The sequence below is a fragment of the Sciurus vulgaris genome (genome assembly GCF_902686455.1).
Source record: "Sciurus vulgaris genome assembly, chromosome: 4".
Taxonomy (NCBI): Eukaryota; Metazoa; Chordata; class Mammalia; order Rodentia; family Sciuridae; genus Sciurus; species Sciurus vulgaris.
The window spans coordinates 35,535,168-35,559,392 of record NC_136464.1 but is presented as its reverse complement, the minus strand read 5'-3'; the positions used below and the strand labels follow the sequence as shown (position 1 = coordinate 35,559,392).

At 38.4% G+C, this 24,225-nt stretch overlaps 1 protein-coding gene and 1 pseudogene across 5 annotated transcripts in view; one reads left to right on the top strand and one right to left on the bottom strand.

Annotated features, from left to right (window-relative positions):
- LOC306660042 (cytochrome P450 2C55-like) overlaps nt 1-24,225 on the top strand; it is a 69,577-nt gene that overhangs the window by 36,418 nt on the left and 8,934 nt on the right. The window contains exons 1-6 of one of the 4 annotated variants that reach the window (XM_079138110.1): nt 11,846-12,053; nt 13,052-13,214; nt 13,406-13,555; nt 16,510-16,670; nt 17,795-17,971; nt 24,010-24,151. In XM_079138110.1, coding sequence (XP_078994236.1) covers nt 11,886-12,053; nt 13,052-13,214; nt 13,406-13,555; nt 16,510-16,670; nt 17,795-17,971; nt 24,010-24,151 — 961 coding nt within the window. In that variant the 5' untranslated portion in view covers nt 11,846-11,885. Of the gene's footprint in view, nt 1-1,436; nt 1,579-3,635; nt 5,662-11,845; nt 12,054-13,051; nt 13,215-13,405; nt 13,556-16,509; nt 16,671-17,794; nt 17,972-24,009; nt 24,152-24,225 lie in introns of those variants that run through there. The other 3 variants (XM_079138111.1, XM_079138112.1, XM_079138109.1) reach the window with 3 other exon arrangements.
- The window catches only part of LOC306660059 (GTP-binding protein 4-like), a 57,393-nt pseudogene continuing 51,152 nt past the window's right edge, over nt 17,985-24,225 (bottom strand). The window contains exon 3 of the transcript XR_013766626.1: nt 17,985-19,291. The product of XR_013766626.1 is annotated as a GTP-binding protein 4-like (transcript). The remainder of the gene's footprint in view (nt 19,292-24,225) is intronic.

Genomic DNA, 24,225 nt, shown 5'->3' with positions numbered 1-24,225 from the left:
CAATCAGTACTGTAATATTATTCAATAGACAGTCTATAATTAAATATTCCCAGTTATCTTAAAATATCTTTATGGTTTTTTGTGGGAGGTACTGGTTATTGAACCCAGGGGCATGTTACCACTGAGCTACATTCCCAGTCCTTTTTATTTATTTTGAGAAAGGGTCCACTATGTCACTTAAGGCCTGACTAAGTTGCTGAGGTTGGCCTCAAACTTGCAAACCTTCTGCCTAAGCCTCCCAAGTTGTTGGGATCATAGGCATGTACCACCACACCGGCTCTTTTATAGCTTTTTTGGGCGGCACTTTCTATAGTGCATGGAAGGAACAGGACTTAATTTGATTATCTTAGTCCTTTTGATCCCCTGAAATCAAGAATATTTCCTTTCCCTTTGTTTCATTTCAATGCACTGATGCTTTTGAAGAGTCAAATCTGTTGTCATTTATAATGTTTCCCAGTGTGGTTTTGTGTGAATGTTTTCTTGGAGATTAGATGACAGTTATGTGTTTGGGCAAGAACATTATATAGGTGACATTACATATGTCTTGCTCTGGGGATGTCTTTCAGATTTCTCCATTGTTGAGATGATAAAAAAATCAATGGAATAATACTATACAATGCAGTGAATATCCTTTTTCCCAAATAACTCACCTAATAGATTTTACATTAATTCATGATCCCTGCCTGAATTGATGATCTTACCTGAATTGTGGCAAAATAATAACTTTTCTAATTTTTCAACCCTGTTGTGTTTTTATGGTAGGATTCATCTGTGATGATGAGTTCCTCCCATTTTAAATCAAAAGAAATGTCTTGCATTTCAATGATAAACACTCACTAGGTGTTAGTGTGCTTGTTAATGTCTTCCCAGAAGTCATCTTAAATTAGATCATCCCTCCATTTGAAAATGACTGACAAACACCAAATTATATTGTGTGCATGTATAAATATGTAACAACAAATCTCATCATTATGTACAAATATAATGCACCAATAAAAATATGGAAAAAAGGTAAAAAAAGACCTATAAACAGATTCCAAATACTACTGACATTTTGGGAGGGAGTACAGGTTTGATATGATTATCATAATCCACATACCAGTTGTGTGAATACTGAAGTAATGAAATAGAGCAACAGTTGGGGAAGCTTTGTGTTCCAGGTTGGTGAGAAGTGGAGAGGATTCAGAAGGTTTTGCGTTCAAATTGCAAAGTATTTGATCCTTCAACTGCCAATGCAGGAAACTTTAACAAGACCACTGTTGCTGGCCTTAAATTAATTTGTTTTGAGTTGGTTTGACTTCCTGGAAATGTCACTGCTTTATTTTGGACCTGGATTTCCACCTCTATAGATCAGATAGATTGAATTAGGTGAGTCCATCATTTCCTCCCACTCTTTGAACTTTTCATAACTCATTTTATCTGTCTGCTATTTTCAGGGCACAGACTTAGTAACATCACTAACATCTGTCCTGCATGATGACAAGGAATTTCCTAACCCAGAGATATTTGACCCTGGCCACTTTCTGGATGAAAGAAGCAACTTTAAGAAGAGTGACTACTTCATGCCTTTCTCAATAGGTAATAAAAATTCACTTCCACTGGTGTTTTAGGGGATAAGATAACTTTTTTTTTTAATGCTGTTTCCATGTTGGCCTTGAACTCCTGAACTTGAGCCATTCTTCACCTTAGCCTCTGAAGTATCAGGGACTACAGGCATGCATCCCCACGTTCAATTCTGAAAGATAAATTTTGAGACCAACTGGAAATTACATGGTGTCTCCTCTGGGACTGGTACATTTCCTTTTTATATATCAGTAGAAGGTCCATTCCAATGCCCATGAACTTTCCCTGATCATAATATATTCTCAATATTGGGCCACATTAGAGGGGCTTTGTGGGGTGTCTGACATGTTTTCCAAATGGAGGAAGCTTACAGCATAGGTTGGTTGAATTATGCCTCTGGATGTCATCAAATTACTTAGTTGGAACTTCTAAGAATTTCATTCTTAGAAGTGAACTTCATTAAAACTTCCCTCACTTGCCTTGAAAAAGGTGTCTGACTCCACACCTTGAGAATCTCCTCTGTGGTGTCCCTCCCTCCCAGACAAATGCAAATATCCTAGAGAATATAATGGGCTTTTAAGAGTCTCACTCTGGGTTTAGGAAGCAGAGAAGCAAACAGATCTTTGTGTGGTAGCACTAGCATTGTGAGAGAGGGAAGCTGTGGTTTCTGGGGAGGCAGATGGTGAATTTGCTCATATTCTGCTTTTTCATACCCGGCCACATCCTCACAGGGGAAAGTAGAGTTGAGCTGGCTCATAGGAGGTGGGGAACAAGGAAAGAAGTGGAGGTAATGGAGTATAGGAAAGGATGTTTCATATAGATCTCGGGATCATAACACCTGACCTAAATATAGGCTGAGCAGAACCTTGGGAATGTGGGAGAAGGGTCTGTGGTGATCACAGAGCACCTTCCTCTTCCTCTACTCAAGATCATGCATTTGGGATATTCATTCTCACTGCTAAACTGTGTGTGTTGAAACTCTAGGTAGGGAGTCACCTTCAATTTTAGATGACCTTAGATGGGCCCAGCACTGTTCATGTCAAGCTGTCAAGGATGGAGTCCTTCTTTTAGGTCTGAGTGACTCATATTTTAGCAGGTAGAAAATAACAGAAAATGGGATTTGAGGTGACCCTTGCTTCTGTGGAAGCATGACTGTGTGGAGGAAATTTGGCGGGTAAGAATCTACTGCCCAAGGGGATCACATACATGGTAAAGAGGTAACAACAAGGACGCAGGTCTAAGGAAGTGTAAGAGCAGTAGCCAAATAGGGCACCGTGAGAGGAAGGCTGAGACTTCATTGTGTGGGAGATGGACCAGGAGGGCTGTGCCCGGAGTTGAGAGGAGAGAGGGTGAGGAATGGAAGGATGAGACCGAACATAAGAGAGGGAAGAGAACGTGAGGGCTGGTCAGCCACTACTCCTGGTGTCAGGACAGACAGGAAACCATCGGAACCTTGAAAGTGAGGGAGTGAGAGGTGAAGACAGGTGAAATTATGGTAGGGAAAAAGGACCTGTGGCTGAGTACTGGGTTCGAGGTACAGAAGGAACCAGAATATGTTTCTTCTTCCTCTCAGCCTTCTCCCTTCAGTGTGCTGTGTGGGAAAGGTATGTTTTCAGAAAAAAATTTATGCAAACTTGAAACGTGAAAAGTGCAGTTATATTGCGTGAAGGTTATTAAAGCTGTGATTGTGGTAATATGCAATAAATATTTGGAGAATGAAGAGTGCCTGATACAATGAGATGTAGAGTGAATAGGGAATGTGTCCAATCTTCTGTGCATCTGTCTTGCCAACCTTCATTCCAATTGTCTTGTCCCTGACTCAGGCATGTAAGTTATCATGCATCAAATAGTCAGTGTGTGTGTGTGTGTGTGTGTGTGTGTGTGTGTGTATAAAACATTCATATATATATATATATATATTTTTTTTATGGTATCAGGGATTGAACCCAGGGAGGATTAACCACTGAACCACATTTCCAGCCCATTTTTAATTTTAGAGAGGCTCACATATTTTTATAACATTTCAGAACCTAATATTCAAGGAGGGAAAACTCTGTGTTTGTCGTCCTCAGGAAAACGCATGTGTGTGGGAGAGGGCCTGGCCCGCATGGAGCTGTTTTTGTTCCTGACCACCATCTTACAGAATTTTAAGCTGAAACCTGTGGTTGATCCTAAGGACATCAACACCACCCCCATTGCCAGTGCATTTGGCAGAGTGCCACCTTCATACCAGCTCTGCTTCATTCCTGCCTGAAGAAGGTCTACTGGTTGCTGCTGGGCCATTACCTGCCGCTTCTCCTCCTTGGAGCCTTCGTCCACCCTCTCATTCTCAGGGATACCCTCTCTCACCTGCCTCTCACAACCCCATCCCCTCCCGACCCAGTGATCGTGCAACCTTCGTTAAGGAGAGGGTCCTGGATCATTTTATAGATATATTCGCTATTCCTTGTACTCTGTAACTCTTGCCTCAACCAACACAGGTGCTAATACTTACCTAAAGCTGAGTCACTAAAATGTCATCATAGTAAAACTGCACAACACTTAGTCTATGATGACTCAGAGCTATGTATTCCCTGCATGTTCTGAGCAAAAATACTGTCATTGCTGAGTCAGTTCTCAGAAATTTGTTTTTGTGCATAATGCAGAATGAAAAAAAAAATAGATTAAAACTACTATGAGATACCACCTTGCACTCATTAGGGTAGGCATTATAAGAGACAGGGAGGGAAAAAGAGGGAGAACTCGAAATATATAGAGTATATACAGAAGTTGGAAGGCTTGTGTATACTGTGGGGAGGGAAAAATGATGTAGCCACTGTGAAAAATAGTATAGCAAGTGGTTCCTAAAAAATTAAAATTGAATTATCATGTGACCAATCAATTCCATTTCTGGGTACATTTTCATGGGAGATAAAAGCAGTGTCTTGACAGTTTGACATATTTGACTCCATGGAAATGTTATGGACCAGGCTATATGGGCAATGACCAAGCAGACTCCATTTCAGCTGAGACTCCATGTCATGTAGGAAATGCTTCTCCTGTGGAAAGACCCCGCTTCTGTACCCATCAACTGTTGTTTAACATAGCATATTTGGCAACACAAAATGATAATTCTTATATAATGTAAAATTGTACTCTTTTTGATTCTTATTTTTCTTAGACAATGTACCATGTCAACAGCGATTGTGTAAATATAAGTAACCATTCTTTAACCCGTACCGAACTAAGGTCATTTTGACTCACTTTCCCTTCTGCTTATGATTTTTGATCTCATGAAGTTAGTTTGTAGTTTTGAATCATAGTAACGGACACTTATGATTTATATACTGACTTATGGTATAAAAACCCCTCCAACCTTATGGTTGGAGCTCTTCTCCCAATAGCCATTTTGGGCATTATGTGAGACAGCCGACTGACTGGCTGATAAAGACTCTCAGATTTGGACTTCTCAGTGGTGATGGGTCTGTTCTTAAAATTACACCCCACAACAGTGTATCAAAGGTATTTTTACCTGGGTGCTCAAAGTTGCATTATTCACCATAGTCAAAGGGTGGAACCACTCCTGGTGTTCCTCGATGAAGGACTAAGCAAAATGTGTGTTTTTTTGCATATAGTAGATATTATTAATGCCTTGTAAAGAAAGGAAATCTGATATATCCCATAAAATGGACAAAACTTGAAGACATTGTGCAACATTTGCTAAGTCAGTCACAAAATTATAAATACTATATTAGTCTACTAATATGAGCTATCTCGAATGAGGAAATTCATAAAACAAAGTGTCTGTGTTATGTGGATGGTCATCAGGGACAAAAGGAGGTTAAAATCAAGGGTTCTTTGTATAAATTTTCATTTTGCAAATTGAAAAACTGTCTACTAAAAAGTCTTAAACTGGTAAATTTTATATTATGCCTTACTGCTGTCATGGTTAATTTGAATTGTCAACTTGATTGGATTAAGAGATGCAGATAATTAAGAGGCTTCTAGGTGTGTCAAAGAGGGCTAGGAGCAATTAGAATGTGGAACAGTGAACTGAAGTGGAGCCCCTGCCCAGCAGGATGGTGGCTTGGATGGAATAAAAGTTGGAAGAACAAGAAAGCAGATGTGGATGCAACCTTGTCTCTTCTTGAAAGGGTTCTTGATTGCTGATTCAGTTGTCTGAGATATTGGACTCTTGGTTTTTCACTCTTCTGAAGTGGACTCTGCTAGTCATTCCCCAGGTCATTTCCAGAAGCCTTGGTCTTGGACTGAAGTAGTGCTGTGATCCTTCTTTTTCTGGGGCTTTTGCCTCTTGGACTGCACAGTTACTGGTTCCTCTAGCTCTCCAGCCTGCTGACGGCTGTTGTGGACTATCCAGCTTCTGGTTGTGTAAGCCAATCTAAAAACTCCCCTTTTCACAATCATACTTCCTGTTGATGCTGTTCTTCTAGAGAACCCTGACTAATACAACCACAATTCAAATATCCTATTCAAATTCCAAAAAATTAATAATTACATAATTTAGTGCTATAGTTTGTATCTGGAACATCCCCCAAAAGGCCCATGTGGTTCTGAGTGTGTGATTTTATTGGGAGGTGGTAGGAATCTTTAAGAAGTGGGGCCTAGTGGAAGGTCTTAGTTCACTGGAGGTGTGCACTGAAGGGGATTGTGGAACCCCGTGTGAACTTTGTCTTCCTTTCTTGGGCATGAGCTGAATGTTTCTGCTCTGTGAAGCCTCACCACCATGACAGGCTGCCACAACACAGTGCTGAAAGCAATGAATCCAACTGATCATGAAATGAAACCTCTGAAACTCTGAATCACACTAAACCTTCTCTCTTTATACTTTAGGTATTTTGTCACAGTAACAGAACTGTGTGACTAACACATACAGACTGTAAAGTAGAATGAGGAAACCTTAATGATGTTTATTTAATAAAGCTATCATGAAAGTTATGATATAATCAAGACACAAGAGAGGACTTTTCCTCCAGTCGCACAGCTCCAATCCCAGTAAATGTCATGGGAGCAGGGTGGGCAGATGTACAAATAACTGCTGCTTCTAGCCTGGGTTGCTCCAAGCGGCTCCGCCACCGCTTCTTGCTCTTTCGGCCCGACCGGTGGGACAAAAGACACGTACTCTTCAGAAGTTCATGAAGCAGCTTCCTGTTTATTCAGATAACACCCTCAATATATAAGCAGTCTCATGCATAAGCAATTGTAACCAGATACGTCCATCCAATCTTGTTAAAGGTCAAGCGATCACTCGCTCAAGCATACATGTAAAGTATATCTGTCCACGTGCTAGGCGGCTGAACTGATTATCATACAGCCAATTGTAAACGCTTCCTGCCTTTCTCCAGGCATAATCAGGATGCCGTTTGCTCTCTGCCAGTCGCCATCTTTAGATGCACGTGGCGTAACCCTGGGCCCCGGGTCTCGCCCACCACACAGATGTTTTATCCTGATTTCAAGCCTCTGGCTCAGCGCCTCTGTAATTCCTTTGGCAGTGAAGGGTGAGGAGTCCAGTGGGACCACACTTATAGATAAGGTTCCTCACTAAGTCCTTCCATCCTCAGGATCTGACTCTGGTTCCATCAATTGGTACTAAGAGAGTAGGGAATGAGCTCTCTAACTCTTCATTGTTTTGGTTCATGGGATCATTTCCCTCCAAACATTTAACCTCTTCATGGTTTTCCTTGACTGGCAATAACCAATGTCTCTTTCTTCTGTGAATAAAATCCCACCATTTTGTATTCTCTCTGCACAAGATACTTACTGTATTCTTAAGCATGTACTCCCTAACTGTGTTCCCTGAGCAGCTCTATGTCCTGTGACATCCTCAACCCAATAAATACACCCAAAACTCTTATACTGAGTTGAATTTCTGATTTTTGAATAAAGGGATCCAGTCATATTTGGAAAATGGCTGATTGAGAAGTTGAAGCAGGGGAAATATAAGATGAATCTAGAATATGTTGCAGTGCCAACAACAAAACAAAATGAAATATGAACAAAAAAAGAAAAACAAAACCAACAACAACAAAAAGAGAAAATAGAAAGTGATCAAGAATTGACTGCATCATGAAAAGGTTTATAAAATCTAGTGACATATATTACATTTGAACACTGAAATATATAATGGTAAGAACCATTAAATCTATGTTTCCTTTTTGATATAAAGGAACAACTTGAAAGTTTGACGAGAAACTGTTGTAAAATTTCTAAGTATCTACCTGTGAAATTCTTCTAAATTACATAGTTCATAAGAATAAAGTAGAGAAGATTGCCAGAATTTCTCTGTTCTTACTAATCAAATGAACATCATTTGTAATGAAACTAATGAAAATTGTCACCTATAGTGGAGAAGAAAAAGTGTCATTCTGTGGACCTTTGTGCCAGAGATGCATAGGCTGAATTGAATGATTAAAGCAACTTGAGAAAAGCTCAAACCAAGGGTCATTTTATAAACACTGGGTCTATGCTCTTAGATTGTGAAGGTCATGGGAGTGTAGAAAAGACTGAACAATTGCCCTAGACCGAAGTTGACTGAGGAGACATGATACACAGTTGTTACTTGTGATTCTGGATTCTGAACTGAACTTTCAATGGACATAAAGAATATCTTTGGGATTTATTGGTGAAACACCAAAGAGAATAAGGTTTGGGAAGTCTCAGTTTATCAATAAAGATTTTTTTTATTCTGATGGCTTGATTATTCTTACATAGGAAAATTGTCTTGTTTTCAGGAAATTTACACTAAAATATTAAGTCTTTGGAAGTGAGTAAGCAATTTGCTTCCAAATATTTCAAAGTAAAACAATTCTGTACATACCAGAAAATTTTTGGTACACTTGTGGTTGTTAAAAAAGGAAGCCAATAGTGGATATTTATAAATAAAATTGACTTTCACAAAAAGAGATTCCTCAAAAGGCTAAACATGGAACCACCATAAGACCCAGCTATACCACTCCTCAGTATTTATCCTGCAGAATTAAGGTCATCACACTGCAGTGATTTATGAGTACCCATATTTACAACAGCACAATTTGTAACTGTCAAACTATAGAACCAGCCTAGGTGCCCATCAGTGGATGAATGGATAAAGAAAATGTGGTATATATATACAATGGACTTTTATTGAGCCATAATGAAAACTGGGATTATGTCATTTGAAGGAAAATGGATGAAACTAGAGACCATTATGTTAGCAGAATAAGTCAAACTCAGAAGGTTAAGGGTTGTATGTTTTCTCTCATATCTGGAAGTGAGAGAGAAAAAGGGAAAAGAAACATGGGCAGATCTCAAAGAGACCCAGACAGTATGATATTGGTTTAAGAGTAGACAGATTCATGTACAGAAAAGAGGGCCAAAATCTAGAATGTAACTATAATCAACAGAGCTTTGACAAAAAAAAAACAAAAACAAAAACAAAAAAAACAACAAAAACCAAAAAACAAAACAAAACAAAATAAAAAAAAAAAACAAACAAAGGCGATTCAATGAAGAAAGGACAGTTTTTTCAACATGGGGGAATGGAACAACTGGACATTCACATGCAAAAGGCTGAATCTAGATGGAGACCTTACACCTATCAGTAAGGATAACTCAACAGAGGTCATAGATCTACATGTGAGGTGCAAAACTATAAACTCTGAGAAGACAACACAGGATAAAATCTAGATGCCCTTGTTCTAGAAGTAGTTTTTGTGGGACACCCCATATCCAAACCAGAACATGGTGTGAGGGCAAAATGGTGGTAACACATTGAAAGACATTTAGCAGTCAATGTACCATGCATGTGGTCCAGCACTTGTGCTCCCTGATAATTATCCAATGGGATTGAACACTAGAGTCTCACTACATCCTGCACATGTGTTTACATAGCATTTTGATTCATCTCATAGAAAAATCAGAAGTAATCAAGAAGTCTTCCAATAGGTTAATGTACAAACAAATGGTGGTAAATCTGTATCATACTTCCTTATCTGGTGTTCAAGTCAAATGAACTATGATATGAAGCCATGAAAAGAAAAACCATGTAGGAGCCTTTGCATATTAATATGTGAAAGAATCCAAACAAAACGGTACATATTGTGTGATTCCAACTATGTAATGTTCTGGAAAATACAACATTATGGTGAGACTAACATGATCATTGGTTGCCAAGGGCTTGTAGGGAAGAGAGGGATGAATAGGCACAGTAGAGGATTTTTAGGTCAGTGAAACTAATCTTCCTGGCAGTATACTAGTAGACAGATACATGTAATGGTACATTAGTCAAAGCCCACAGAATGTACAGTACATAGAGTACTCTATGATCACATAGAGTCAGCCTATGTGATCCATGATCTGTGTGTGTCCATGTTGGTTTGTTTGTATCTAATGAACCACACTCCTGAGGGCTACTGATTGTGGGAGGGGCTGTGAGTGGATGTGGGCAGGGTGTATGTAGGAACTTTACATTGAGTTTTGCTGCTAACAAAACTGCTTTAGACGTTAAATTTTGTTAAGACAAAGAACCGCATTCTAATCCACAACTCTGGCAAAGCTGAGGGTTGAATAGTGTGAATCTCGAGGGCTTCCTGCTGATATCCTCCTGCGTATTTGAACCGGAATGAGAATACTGTGCAATGGGAAGTAAGATGTCACTGAGTGGGGAGTTGGAACACAGGATTCTGAGAGAAGGTCTCGCACTGCTGCATTGGTGACCCTTTATCTCACTTGGTCACTGCTTGCTCATTCCTGCAAAGTAAAGTTTACACACTTGATCTCAGAGAACTCTCGTATCTTTAAATTATCCTATATTCTTTCATGTATTAAAGGAAAGGACAAGGCAGTATTCTCTGGTCAACCAAAGGAAGAAGGAGCAGAGCAGAGACCCAGATCTCTGAAGGAATAAAGTGATTCCTCTGGTGAAGCAACTGAGATGATTTTACCCCAAATAAGTTAATGTGATTGTTGTAGAGTTCAGAACTCTGTGACTCAGGCAACAGACTACTACTTGTTTTGCCCTGCATAAAGTCATGCCCTACCATAATTTGGGATCACTCATGTTCTGCAGGTTATAAAAACAAACTGTTTTCATCCCTAGTCAGTCAATCTTTTGCATGATTATTAACAAAATTCATGTTTATTTTGGAAGTCACTGATTAGGCGGAATCACGAAATATTGAACCATGTTACACAATTAGGAAATGTTGGTGAACACAGTAGAAGTGAATGTATTTTTTCTTTTTACTCTTTAGCATATATTGGTGTTCTATATTAATGGATTTTTTCCATGCATACATTCAGAATGTATTGCTTCAATGCAATTTATTTTTATCTACCCTCTCCTGTGCATTTGCCAGCCTCTATTAATCATGATTCTACTTTCAGGTCAACTTTCTTTAGCTTGCACACGTGAGAAAACATGCACTTCTTGTCATTCTGTGTCTAGTTATTTCACTTAGTGTCCTTCCTTGTTCCATCTACTGTGATGCAAAAGATAATCTTTCATTCTGCTTTATGGCTGGATAATAGAAAAATGTGTATATATGCCACCTTTTTCTTATCTGTTCATCTGTCGATGGAATCTCAAGTTATTTCTTACCTCAGTTATTGCAGAGAATACCATAATAAACATGGGCATGTGATGAACCTCTCTTCAGTATGCTGATTTCATTTCCTTTATTTACTCACAGGTGTGATACCTGGATCATACAGTACTAGGTGAATTTTTTTCTTCATGTTTGGAGGAACCTCCATACTGTGCTCCATAATGACCTTACTCGTTTTAATTCCTACCACCAGTGTAGAAGAAGTGAGTTTCTCCTTGAGGGAAGGGTGCAAGATGCAGGGTCGGTAGGTCCCAGCCTCAGGTCTACCACCTGCAGGCTCTGTGTCCTTGTCCTTGCCCTGGGCACTGCATCTCCAAGTCGAATGTTTTAAAAACATATGACTCATGGAATACACTGAATTCCTCAAAGTCATAGATTCCCAAGAAGCCAATACTGTGACAATTCTGCACTATGAGTAATTTTCTTGCACCAAATGATTAGCTTAAGTGTTTCTCAATCATAGCAGCACATGAAAGCATCTTTTTTTTTTTCCTACTTGCTGATACCTGGACAGCAATCTAGTACATTTAAATCATAATCTTCAGGGTGTTCACTAGAATAAGAGAAATATCAATATTTTCTCTTGTATCTCTGTCATTGGGAGAAAGGTTAATCAAGAGAGAGATGAAAGTCCACTCAGCTTACTGATAGTTTGTTCAAAAGTTAATTATTGAATTAGCAGGGGACTATAAAATTTGGATAGCAAGCTCACAGTTATCACAGTAAGAAGAGAAGATTCCAATGGATCCGGTTGTGGCCCTGTTCCTTGGTGTTTCCTGTCTGCTTCTCCTCTCAGTCTGGAGACTGAAATCAGGGAAGGGGAGGCTCCCTCTTGGCCCCACTCCTCTCCCAATTATTGGAAATATCCTGCAGATAGATGTTAAGGACATCAGCAAATCCTTAACGAATGTAAGTATGCTTTGTGTTCCCCCAGTGGTTTGTGAAAGGAAGTCAATTGACACCTGTGTTCTAAGATAATATACTTGTGGAGTCCCAGCATTCTAACATGATTGTAAAGCAAAATATTCTCTGAAAACTTTGATGTCATGGACCATACATATTAATCCTGTGTTTCATTCAAAATTGCCCTGAGTATAGAACTTCTCTGCAGAGTCAACAGTTTGTGTCTGAAATCAAAGAAATAGCATAAGGATTTATGTACTAACATGAGGATCTGGAGTTGTATATGGAATGAAAGAAACACAATGAGTCCAATTGATGATAGTAGAATCATTTTGATGCTGCAGAAATTCTTTGTCTGGGGCTGGGAGTGGAGGAGGGTGGAAGAGATTGTTCCTTCCAGTGGATTTTTATGTCATGGTTCTGCCCCTGGGGTGCGTCCTCTGTGTTTGTAACAGCAGCAGACCCCAAACATGATGGGCATTAGGATCAACTGTAGTAACTGAAAATCACTGATTTTAGTGTTCACCACAGGGCTATCAGTTTCTCCCTGGAAAGAGCTTTGCAGGTGATCCTGATCAGTCTGGTATTGATTACAAGGTGGTCATGGGGTTGATATGGTGCTCCAGCATTAAATGTTGATTCAGTGAAGTTCCCATTTTGTTCTTGTATATTAGCTGTGGGACATTGGAAATGATTTTCAAATTCTCTGACCTCAGTTTCTTCCTTTGTAAAGCAGGGCAAGTAAGACTGCTGAATACATTGATGTGTGGAATAAGTATAATTTGTGTACTAAAGGCCTTGGAATTGTATGACACATCATAAGCCATCCAAAAGTGGCCCCTATCAGAGTCACTTATGCATGAAATTTAGGAATATTTCAATCTCCGTGTGGTAGAATAAAACCATAAAAATGAGGACAATCATATCTGTCAGAATCAGCATGATACATGGTTCAAGTAGTGAGTTGATTTGCTCTATTTGTATTTGTATTTTATTATCTCTAGCTGTCAAAAGTCTATGGCCCGGTATTCACTCTGTATTTGGGCATGAGACCCATTGTGGTGTTGCATGGATATGAGGCTGTAAAGGAAGCCCTGGTTGATATTGGGGAGGAATTTTCTGGAAGAGATTCTATCCCAATTATAAAAAGAAGTAAGAGAAACCTTGGTAAGTGCACATGCATGTGTGTGTTGGGCAGTGTTCATGTGTGTGTTGGGCAGTGGTCATTGGGCTGAGCAGGATGGAGAAAGGAGACTAGAGAGCTCCTCAGGTGGAGCTTTGCTGTCCCTGGTGTGTCCCACATCAGCTCCCCCTGCCTGGTTGGTGTCTCCCTCCTGGTCTCTTTCCTCTACTTGTAGGTATCGTTTTCAGCAATGGAAAGACATGGAAAGAGACCAGACGCTTCTCCCTCATGACCCTGAGGAATTTTGGGATGGGGAAGAGGAGCATTGAGGACCGTGTTCAAGAGGAAGCCCGCTGCCTTGTGGAGGAGTTGAGGAAGACCAATGGTGGGTGCCTCTTTATGTCATTGACCTTAAAAGGTGCCCTCATCTCTGTTGACCTCCTTGGAAGTGTTTCAGGGTGAGTGAGAGCTCTCATTATGGGCCCTGCTTGGGAGCCCATGTAGGACAGGGATGGTATTAAAATGAGACAGGACGTGTTTGTTTATTAATGTTGCACGTGTAGTGACATGACTGGGCCTGCAGTTAGGGAGTAAAAATTCTTTTGATCTCTTTCTGTCCCTGAATTTTTTTTTTTTTTACACTCAGAAATCATGAACTTAGTATTTGAGATTTTTTTTTTCTAGAGTTAAGGAGCAATGTTTCCCCTTATTGTTAATGAGGTTTACCTATTCCAGATCGTGTCAGCAGAGAACAGCTTGTAAGTGAATGTGGAGGCAGTGACCCAGCACTCCCTCATGCGGCCCCGACCTGTCGCCATCTTCTTTCACTAAGTTGGACTTTACTTGTGTGCACAGCTTCACTGGCATGGCTCAGGGATTCCTGCAGGTCCAGGCTGTAGCTTTGGCCAGTCATGGTGAATGCACGGTTTTCATTGCTTAGCTCTCTCTTCATCAAATTCTCATCAATTATTTCTCTCTAAGTACTGAAATATTTTTATAAAAATTCATAAATTACATCTTCTTTCCCATATTTAGTGTTTTGATTTACATCCTTTGGTTAAATATCTGTTTACCCACAACTCTACCAAGTGCACAAACAGAAATTTATAAAAAGATTTCTTTAATAGATTTTGAAGACTCTGAGTGCCTCCTTATATAGTCTCCCCTAATAATGTATTGACTCTGATTTCAGTTTTGCATTTCTTTTCTTCCCCTAGTCATTGGATTTTGGGTACTTATTTTCCTCCCAGTGCCAACTCTCCTCTCCCGTGGGTGTTTGTCACCATGAATGTGATTATCAGCTTGGATTCCAAATGACTTTGTTTTCACATTTCCTGTTTCAAATGAAGCTGAAGGAAAGATTAACAATTTTACTTTATCAGTGTGTGACACACATGTGCCCACACCCCCAATCTCCAGGACTCTGCAAATTACCTTCCACCCCCATGACTGTAAATAACACAGTTCTAAAGACTTAGAGCCCTGTTATGTTTAAAGATGCTGGCACACAGCATCTCTGAAGATGTTTTATATTTTTGAACATCCTCCTATATTTTCAGAGTGCCTTGATTCTAGCCTCCCTTATTTAGGGTCCATAGGTATGAGTTCAGGAGCTTATACCTATAAATGGCAACTGTTATTTGATTATAGCAATTTACCTTAGAGATTCCTCACAAAAAGGAACATTTCGTATACTTTGGTTTCATTTCCTGTAAAATAATATAGTTGATGTATGACATGGACTGATTTTAAAATGACATAAGCATACTATAGGTTTAGTTGTTGATGGATCTTTATTGTGTGTATGTATATGTGGTGCTATGAATCAAACTCAGTGTCTCACACATGATAGGCAAATGCTCTACCACTGAGCCCCAACCCTGGCCCTATTCTAATCTTTTGAGGACTATATCACAAAAGTAACAAAAGTCAGCTATGTCCAAAGAATCAAATTAATAGCATGATGGGCAATGATGGACATTTATTTCCTAAGGAGTGAAATTCATTTTTTAAACTTTCAAATGAGAAATCTTATGCCTCTATTATTTTGCATTTTTGATTGTCTTACCTGGGGTTTATATTTTGAATAAAAGTTGCTTATTTCAGCAAACAAATCCAATTAGGGCTATTACTTTTTCATCTCAAATATCACACACCTTTTGTTTTTCTCATTTTTTAACCTCTATCTGCATGACTCACCCACAGTCTCTCCACTTGATTCCTCTGCACTGGTTCCACACAGAATTCATTCATTACATATAAAAAATTTCCAGGTCCACAGTATAGTCTCCCTTTCTTTCTTATTGGCGTATTTTTCTTAGGTTTTATAAACAGATGCAATTCTGTTCTGAATATTTGATTTATTATGTTTAAGATAGTCTTTTGCCTTTAAGATTTAGCCCTTGACCAGGCATGGTTGGGCAATCATGTAATCGGAGTGACTTGAGCGTCTGACAGGTTGATGCTCAAGGCCAGCCTCAGCATGTTAGGGAGGCCCTACCAACTTAGTGAGACTCTGTCTAAAAATATAAAATAAAGAAAAGGATTGGGGATGTAGCTCAGTGCTATAGGGCCCTTGGGTTAAATCCCCAGTACCACCACCAACAATACCAAAACAATAAAAACACAATCAGAAATCCCAGGGAGTAATGAGGTGTATGTAAATGCAGTGGATGTGAACTGAGTATTGTAAACTCCACTATTTAACATGCTGGGTTTCCATGGCCTACTCAGATAGGTAAAAATGATTCTTTGTTCTTTTATTTTTGGTGCTGAAGATTGAATCCAGGGCACTTTACCTTTGAGCCATATCCTCAACCCTTTTATTTTTTATTTTGAGACAAGGTCTCACTAAGTCCTTAGAGCCTCACAAAGTTGCTGAGTCTGGCCTGGAACTTGCAATCCTCTTCCTTCACCTCCCAAGGCCTCTGGGATTGTAGGCATGTGTCATGACCTTGGAAAGCCCTCTTTTTAATGCATGTGAATATTTTGCTGTCAGTTGTTGTGTAGACGATATATTGTTTAAAATGTCTACGTTATCTTTTACTGTGTTTCTGCTGCAATACTGGAATTGTTAAGTAGAAAGTCTTTATCTTCCCAAATAAGAGAACCTTGCTGTGAAAAGTATGTAAGTAAAAGCAGTGGATGTGAACTGAGTATATCAAACCCATTTATTTAAGTAGCTGGGCTGTAATGGCCAACTACAAGGATAATTTAAAATCATTTCCGATTCTTTTTTTATTGAAAAACTTTATTTATTTTTTGTTTCACTTTTCTTATTTGTTCTTTTTAGTTATACAAGATAGTAGAATGTATTTTGACTCATTTCCAATTCTTTAGGCTCACCCTGTGATCCCACCTTCATCCTGGGCTGTGCTCCCTGCAATGTGATCTGCTCCATCGTTTTTAAGAACCGTTTTGACTACCAAGATCCAGATTTTCTCACCTTGATGGACATGTTGAATGAAAATGTCAGGATTCTGAGCTCTGCATGGGTGCAAGTGAGGCCAATATCCTTTCTTCCTAAGAAAACACTTTGAGTCTTTTTTTCAGACACATCCAAAACAGTATATTGAGCATGAGATAAGGTGATTGTCTGGACTCTGCTGTCTTGCCTAGAGCATCATGGAGTAAATATCTGGAAAAGGTTTCCGAGTTCTCTATTTTTCACGCAGGAAATTGAAGGTGCCTGTTTAGAGTGACTTTGAAGCCTGTTAGCTCACTGCCGGGTGGAGATCCCTTTAAATGTTAAAAGCCCTGTTTCTGAAAGGCCTTGGGGGACTGCCCAAAGGATGACCTCAGTGGACATCCTGGGACTCTTCAAAAGCTCCCCTTGCCCACAAGGCCTGTCCTGCAATCAACACTTGGAGACTATTCATCAAAGTACTTGGTAGGAATATCTCAATTCAGGAAGAGAATATTTTCTTGAAGTGAAGACAATATTAGGAATAATGTAACGTTGTGTAATGACAGAGTTGAGTTGGTTTTTGATCTTCAGCTGTTTTCCTAGCTAAAAACATCACTGGGTTAGGATAGTTTTTGGTGTGTCGATCATAAAAACACACAAATTTTCTCTGTGCTGAGTTGGCATGTCCTATACTCTAATTAATATTTGAGTGCTCTTTAGAAGTTGCTTGGCTGCTCTGGAGGAGAGTTCGGATTCATGTTGTCTCTGGACAACCTCCACTCCTAGAACACACATTCCATGTGTGAAGCTGGTTGTTACAAATAAAGCAGCAGGGACTAGTGTTGTGCTCCAAATCAAGTTTCCCCAATTTCCTTAATCTCTTTTCTTAGCTACAAAATGTGAATCACATTAATCCATGCTGTCATATTTCATGTGTGGGGAAAATTGGTGCAGAAAACAAGTGAATTGGTATAAAATTAAGTTATACCATAAAGATGTTTATAAATTTCATTAAAGATTATCTCTTTTGATGCTCTGTTCAGAAAATTCTCCCATCAGTCATTGTAAAAACTGAGAGAATTACATATTTTCAATGGAAATGACACTAGACTCAAACTTTATTTACATATAAAGCAATAAATTATTACAGAATTTGCAATATGTCACACATGTGTTATTAAATGTTTTTAATAAATGCATTATTGTTTTCTTTTATAGGTCTGCAATAATTTCCCTGCTCTCACTGATTATCTTCCAGGGAGTCATAAAACTTTATTCAAAAATATTGATTATCTGATTAATTATATTTTGAAGAAAATAAAAGAACATGAAGAATCCCTGGATGTTAATGATCCCCGGGACTTCATTGACTGTTTCCTGATAAAAATGGCCCAGGTAAAGTGTTGACGACAGCTCAGTGGTTTGATTTCTTGATGATATTATGGTTTGCTGAACCCCTTTAAATTTTCTGGGGGCGTTATGTGGTCAGGACAATAGTGATTGTCAAGCACTTTGATAACCTAGGGGAGCATGAATCTCCATGAAGCAGCATGGACAACAGGAAACTATAAAATAATTAGAACATGCCGACTCTTCTGTAGATACAAATAATCTATGTGAAGAGAAACAGAATGCACCCCTTGTTGTTTGAAAGAGTTAATAAATAGACAAATTCTCAGCTAGAATGGCTCAATAAAAAGGAGACATGGTGCAAATAAATACTGAAACAAAAACCAAGAACGCGGCTACTGAAAGAGGCAATTTCCAATCAAGTTATAACATATAGAATACCACACCATGACATAAGGATGGAGTTCATCACTGAAGAGTGTTTGGGAGCTGGAAAGGAGCGGCTTACCCTGGGAGCAGCCGCTGCATGTCCTGTGGATTGAATAGGCCTTGACATGTGCAGTGGTGGACAGCAGAGTGAACTGCAGTTGGGTTGGTTTTGCAGATAGTGGTGTGTGGTGGGCAAGAGTAGGTGGAGGCATGAGAGAAGCCTTGTTGAGTGTAGCTTTCAGTGAAGTCACACATATACAGAGCTAGAGATTGGTGTGTGTCAGGGACCCTGCAAGAAGGAATGTGCTGTCACTGCTGCATGTGTTGAAAGGTTATCTATTCCCATTGGCTTTCCTTGGCACCCTTGTCAAAGACCAGTTGACTGTAAATGTGAGGCTTTGTGTGTGGACTCTCATGCTGCCCCCTTGATGGCTATGCCCATCCTTATGCCAGTAGTGCACCCTCTTGACCTCTTGTCTTCTTCCCTGTAGCTGTGTTTCATGTTTTCAAGTGGGAATGTGATTCCTCCAACTGTGGTGTTGGGTGTCAAAACTGTTAGGCAATTCAGAGTCCTTTGAATTTGCACATCAATTTTAAGATGAGATTGTCAATTTCAGTAGAGACACAGTGTACAATTCTGGCAAGGATTGCACTAAGTTTGTATCTTGTCAGTTTAAGGAAAATTGTCATTTATAAAATCAAGATGAAATTCACATCACGTACCGTGTATCCTCTTGAAATTAACTTCAGTGCTTTTTACAGCATTTATTGTGTTCTGTGATCATCATCTGTCTCCAGTTCAAAACTACTATTATTTTCTTAAAAGCATATGTAGCATGAAATGAACACATCCCTCTTCTCCACTCCATGGTTTGGTGCCTGTACTCTGATTTCTGTCTGTATGGATCTGCCTGTCACGGGTAAATAGTGAAAGACCTTCTGACATATGTTACCTTTTTGTTCCTGTCTTCTTTCATTTTATATAATGCGTTAGAGGCTCTTCTCAGTTGTAGACTGTATCACAAGTTTGCTCTTTTGTGTAGCTGAACGATGTTCTTTTTTCCAGGCATAATATTATGATTTAAAATTTTTGGTAGAATGCACCAGTGAAATAATATGAATCCATTTTTCTTTGGAGAATTCGATTGCAAAATCTTTATAATTTGTTGTTGCAGTTGTTCACAAGGTCAAGATGGAAATCTTGACCTCGAGTCAGTGTTTGTGATTTGCCTGCTTCTAATTTTTCCTGTTATATAGATTGTCTCATTTATTGTTGTTTATGATAATCTCTCATTGCCATTTTTATTTCTGTAAAATCAGTAGTTATATCCTTGCTATCACTTCTGATTTTAGTGTTTGGTGGTTTCTCTATGTTTGTACTTAGTCCGGCTAATGATTCGTGACGTTTGCTTACAGTTTCTGAGAAGCAGCGTTTGGTTTGAGTGATTGTTTAGCTGTTTTCTCACTCTGGTTTTCATTTATTCTTTCTGTGGGCTTTGCATTTAGCCTGCCTTATCTTCTTAGTCCTGGGTTGAAAAGTTATAGTATATTTAAGCTCTTGTCTTCCCTTTGATTGTAATTTCTACCCTCTGTTTCCCCCTAAGAAGTGGTTTTTGCTTCATATCATTGTTTTGTCATATTGCTTTTTGTTTTTCTTAACATCTCCATGCTACCTAGTTTTTCTAGTGACTTCATCTTTAGCCCATTAGTTGTAGAAGAGTGTGTTGTATACTGGAAGATGTTTCTTCCGTTCTTGAATTCTAGTTGCATTCCATTATAAGCAGAGAAGATACTTTCTATGATTGTGCAATTTAAAATTAAGTGAGAATTGTGTATGTCCTGTCATGTGGACCGTTCTGGAGAATAGAAGGGTTTATGTTCTCCTGAGAAGAATGTATATTCTTCAAGTTCTCTTCATTTGTCAGTGTTTACCTCATATATGTTGAATTCTATTGATTGAAAGATACGCATGTGCACAATAACATTACATATTTTTGACAAACTCACATTTGTTTTAATTGATGAACATTTTTTTCTATTGAAAAATTTAAATTTCTTCTCTTTTTCTTTGTGTTTTGACTTTTTAAAAATTATTTACCATGTGGTTTCTCAACATGGTAAATTTGTAATAATGCAGGTTGAGTTGATTCTAAGATTCAAATTGCATGCAGATAATCTGCTCCCTTGCAAACTCATCTGTTTTTGTGTTGTTCTTGCTCACAGTCTACATCTTTAATTAGGTTCCTACTAGCATAAATTTACAGTTGTTTATTATTCATATTTTTAAAATTAACTAAAAAGAACTAAATAGAAATAAAATACTATCAGAGTATATTTTATATTTACCCATGTAGTTATTTTTGAAAATGATTATATTTTTTAATTTTATAATTTGTTCTAATTAGTTATACATTTATAAGAATGCATTTATGCATTCTGATAAATCACACATAGATGAAATATAATTTATCATTTTTCTGATTGTACATATTGTTGGATCACATCGGTCATGTACATGAAGTAATAATGTCTGTTTCACATTACTATCCTTCCTACCCACATATCCCTTCCCTACCCTTCATTACCCTCTACCTAATCTAAAGTAACTCTATTCTTCCCTAGCACCCCTCCCCTTACTGTGAATTAGTACTGCACATCAGAGAAAACATTCGGCCTTCGTATTTTGGGTTTTGCTTATTTTCCTCAGCATGATATTCTCCAACTCCATCCCATTTACCTTCAAATGCCATGATTTAATTCTTGTTTAAACCCAAGTAATATTCCATTATATATATATATATATATATATATATATATATATACACCACATTTTCTTTATCCATTCATCTGTTGAAGGACAGACACCTAGGTTGGTTCCACAGTTTAGCTATTGTGAACTGAGCTGCTATTAACAATGATGTGGCTGCATCACTGTAGTAAGCTGATTTTAAGTCCTTTCAGTATAAACTGAGGAATGGGATAATGGGATAGCTGGGTCAAATGGTGGTTCCATTCCAGGATTTCAGAGGAGTCTTCATACTGCTTTCCATAATGCTTTCACCAATTTGCATTCCCACCAGCAATGTATAGGTGTACCTTTTTCCCCACAGCCTCGCCAACATTTATCATTGCTTGTATTCTTCATCATTGCCATTCCAATTAGAGGGTGATGGAATGTTAGAGTAGTTTTGATTTGCATTTCTCTAATTGCCAGAGATGTTGAACATTTTTTTCATATATTTGTTGCTTGATTGATTGTATATCTTCTTCTTGTGAAAGGTCTGCTCAGTTCCTTAGGCTATTTATTGATTGGGTTCCCAGCACCATTTGTTAAATGGGCTATCTTTTCTCCAGTGAATGTTTTTGGCACCTTTGTCTAGTATGAGATACCTGTATTTATGTGGGTTTGTCTCTGTGTCTTCTATTCTGTACTATTGGTCTACATGTCTGTTTTGATGCCAGTACCATGCTGTTTTTATTCCTATAGTTCTGTAGTATAGTTTGAAGTGTGGTATTGTAATCCTGTTTCACCTTTCTTGCTAAAGAGTGCTTTGGTTATTCTGGGTCTCTTATTTTTCCATATGATTTTCATGATTGTTTTTTCTAGTTCTGTGAAGAATATCATTGGGATTTTAATAGGAATTGCATTAAAACTTGTATTACACTTTGGTAGTATGGTCATTTTGACAATATTAATTCTGCCTATACAGGAGCATGAGAGGTCTTTTCATCTTCTAAGGTCTTTAATTCCTTTCTTTAGGTTTCTATGGTTTTCATTGTAGAAGTCTTTCACTTCTTTTGTTAGTTTGATTCCCAAATTTTTATTTTTTTTTGAGGCTACTGTTAATGGGATAGTTTTCTTAATCTCTCTTTTGGTGGATTCATTACTGATGTATAGGAACATGTTTGATTTATAGGTGTTGATTTTGTATCCTGCTACTTTGCTGAGTTCATTTATTAGTTCTAGAACTTGTTTGGTGGAATTTTTTGTATCTTCTAAATATAGAATCATGTCATCAGCAAATAGTGATTGTGTGAGTTCTTCTTTACCTATTTGTATACATTTAATTTCTTTCCTCTGTCTAATTGCTCCAGCTAAGAGTTTCAAGGACAATGTTGAATAAAAGTGGTGAAAGAGATTATCCTTGTCTTGTTTCCCGTGTATAGAGGGAATTCTTTCAGTTTTTCTCCATTTAGAATTATGTTGGTCTTGGGTTTAGCATATATGGCTTTTACAAAGTTGAGGTATGTTCCTATTATCCCTCATTTTTCTACTGTTTTGAACATGAAGAGGTGCTGTATTTTGTCAAATGCTTCTTCTGCATTTATTGAGATGATCGTATGATTCTTGTTTTTAAGTCTCTTGATATGATGAATTACATTTATTGGTTTCTTGTATGTTGAACCAAACCTGCATCCTTGGGATGAACTCCACATGATCATGGTGCACTATCTTTTTAATACGTGTTTGTATGCAATTTGCCAGAAATTTATTGAGAATTTTTGCATCTATGTTCATGAGAGATATTGGTCTGAAGTTTTCTTTCCTTAATGTGTCTTTGTCTGGTTTTGGTATCAGGGTGATATTAGCCTCATAGAATGAGTTTGGAATGGTTTCCTTCTTTTCTATTTCATGGAATAATTTCAGTAGTATTGGTGTTAATCTTCTTTGAAGGTCTTGTAGAACTTGGCTGAGAATCAGCTATGATGTTTTCAATTCATTTTCACATGGTCTTTTCAGTCCAAAACTTTATCCTTGGCATCTCACTACCCCCCTCTCTCATATATCCCATTTGGACAGTCAATGACTCAGCTTCCTGTCTTCATGATTTATGGTCATTTGAATTAATGCCTTGCTACTCTTGTTTCCTAGACCATGATATCTGTTGTTTCCTTGCATGTTACAATAGTGCTGGCCCATCCTGTCTTGGTGAACCTGTTCTCTGTCCCTGGGATAAGTTCTTGGATTGCTGCCATGGTGGCTCTTTCCTAGTTTATGCTTCTTTGGCATTGTGGGTACTGTTGAGAGCATTTCAGTTTTTGACAGAAGAGAACTGCAAACTCCTGTTCAGACACATAACATGAACCATGATGTATAGAACTCATTCACTTATTTCTCTCAATAAAATTGTGTTTATCTACAAATATGAGGAAATCTACTTAATAATTATTTAAACAAATAGTTTATCTATCTCAAATGCAAGTCATGTCATGGTGGACCCTTGTTGGGTTAATAGAGTTATGTTGTTTTTTCACTCTGCATTTTGTTTTACTTTGTATTTCATTATTATCTAGGCCTTCCATTTTTGACTCCCTATGTAAGATAGGGGCTTTCTCTTATATGATTAAACCTTCATGTCCAGGGTGAGAGCCACCCTACATGCTCCTTCTGTTTGGGGACAGGAAACATGCTACAAAGCTCATCACGCTGGAAAGAGTCTCATGAAAGGAAAGGTTAGGCAGGCAGGAAATGGGGGTAGGAAGTGAAGTTTGAGTCAAGGGATATGTTGCCTCTGCCAAGTTAATGCTTGTAGTACTGCCTGCTCCAGGGTCTGTGTTGGTCCACTTTACAACATTATGTGTTATTTTGGATTCACTGTAATTACATCAACTGGCAAATGACTTGTCAAGTAATAGCATCAAATTGTTCCTAGGAAAAGGACAATCAAACATTGGAGTATACACATGAAAACTTGGCCATGACTGCATTTGATTTGTTTGGTGCTGGCACAGAGACAACAAGCACAACACTGAGATATGCCCTCCTGCTCCTGCTGAAGTACCCACAGGTCACAGGTATGAGCACAGAGGATGAGCACGTGAATTTAGAGAGACGTTGGGAAGATGCTGCTTGGCTGGTCCTCATCTTA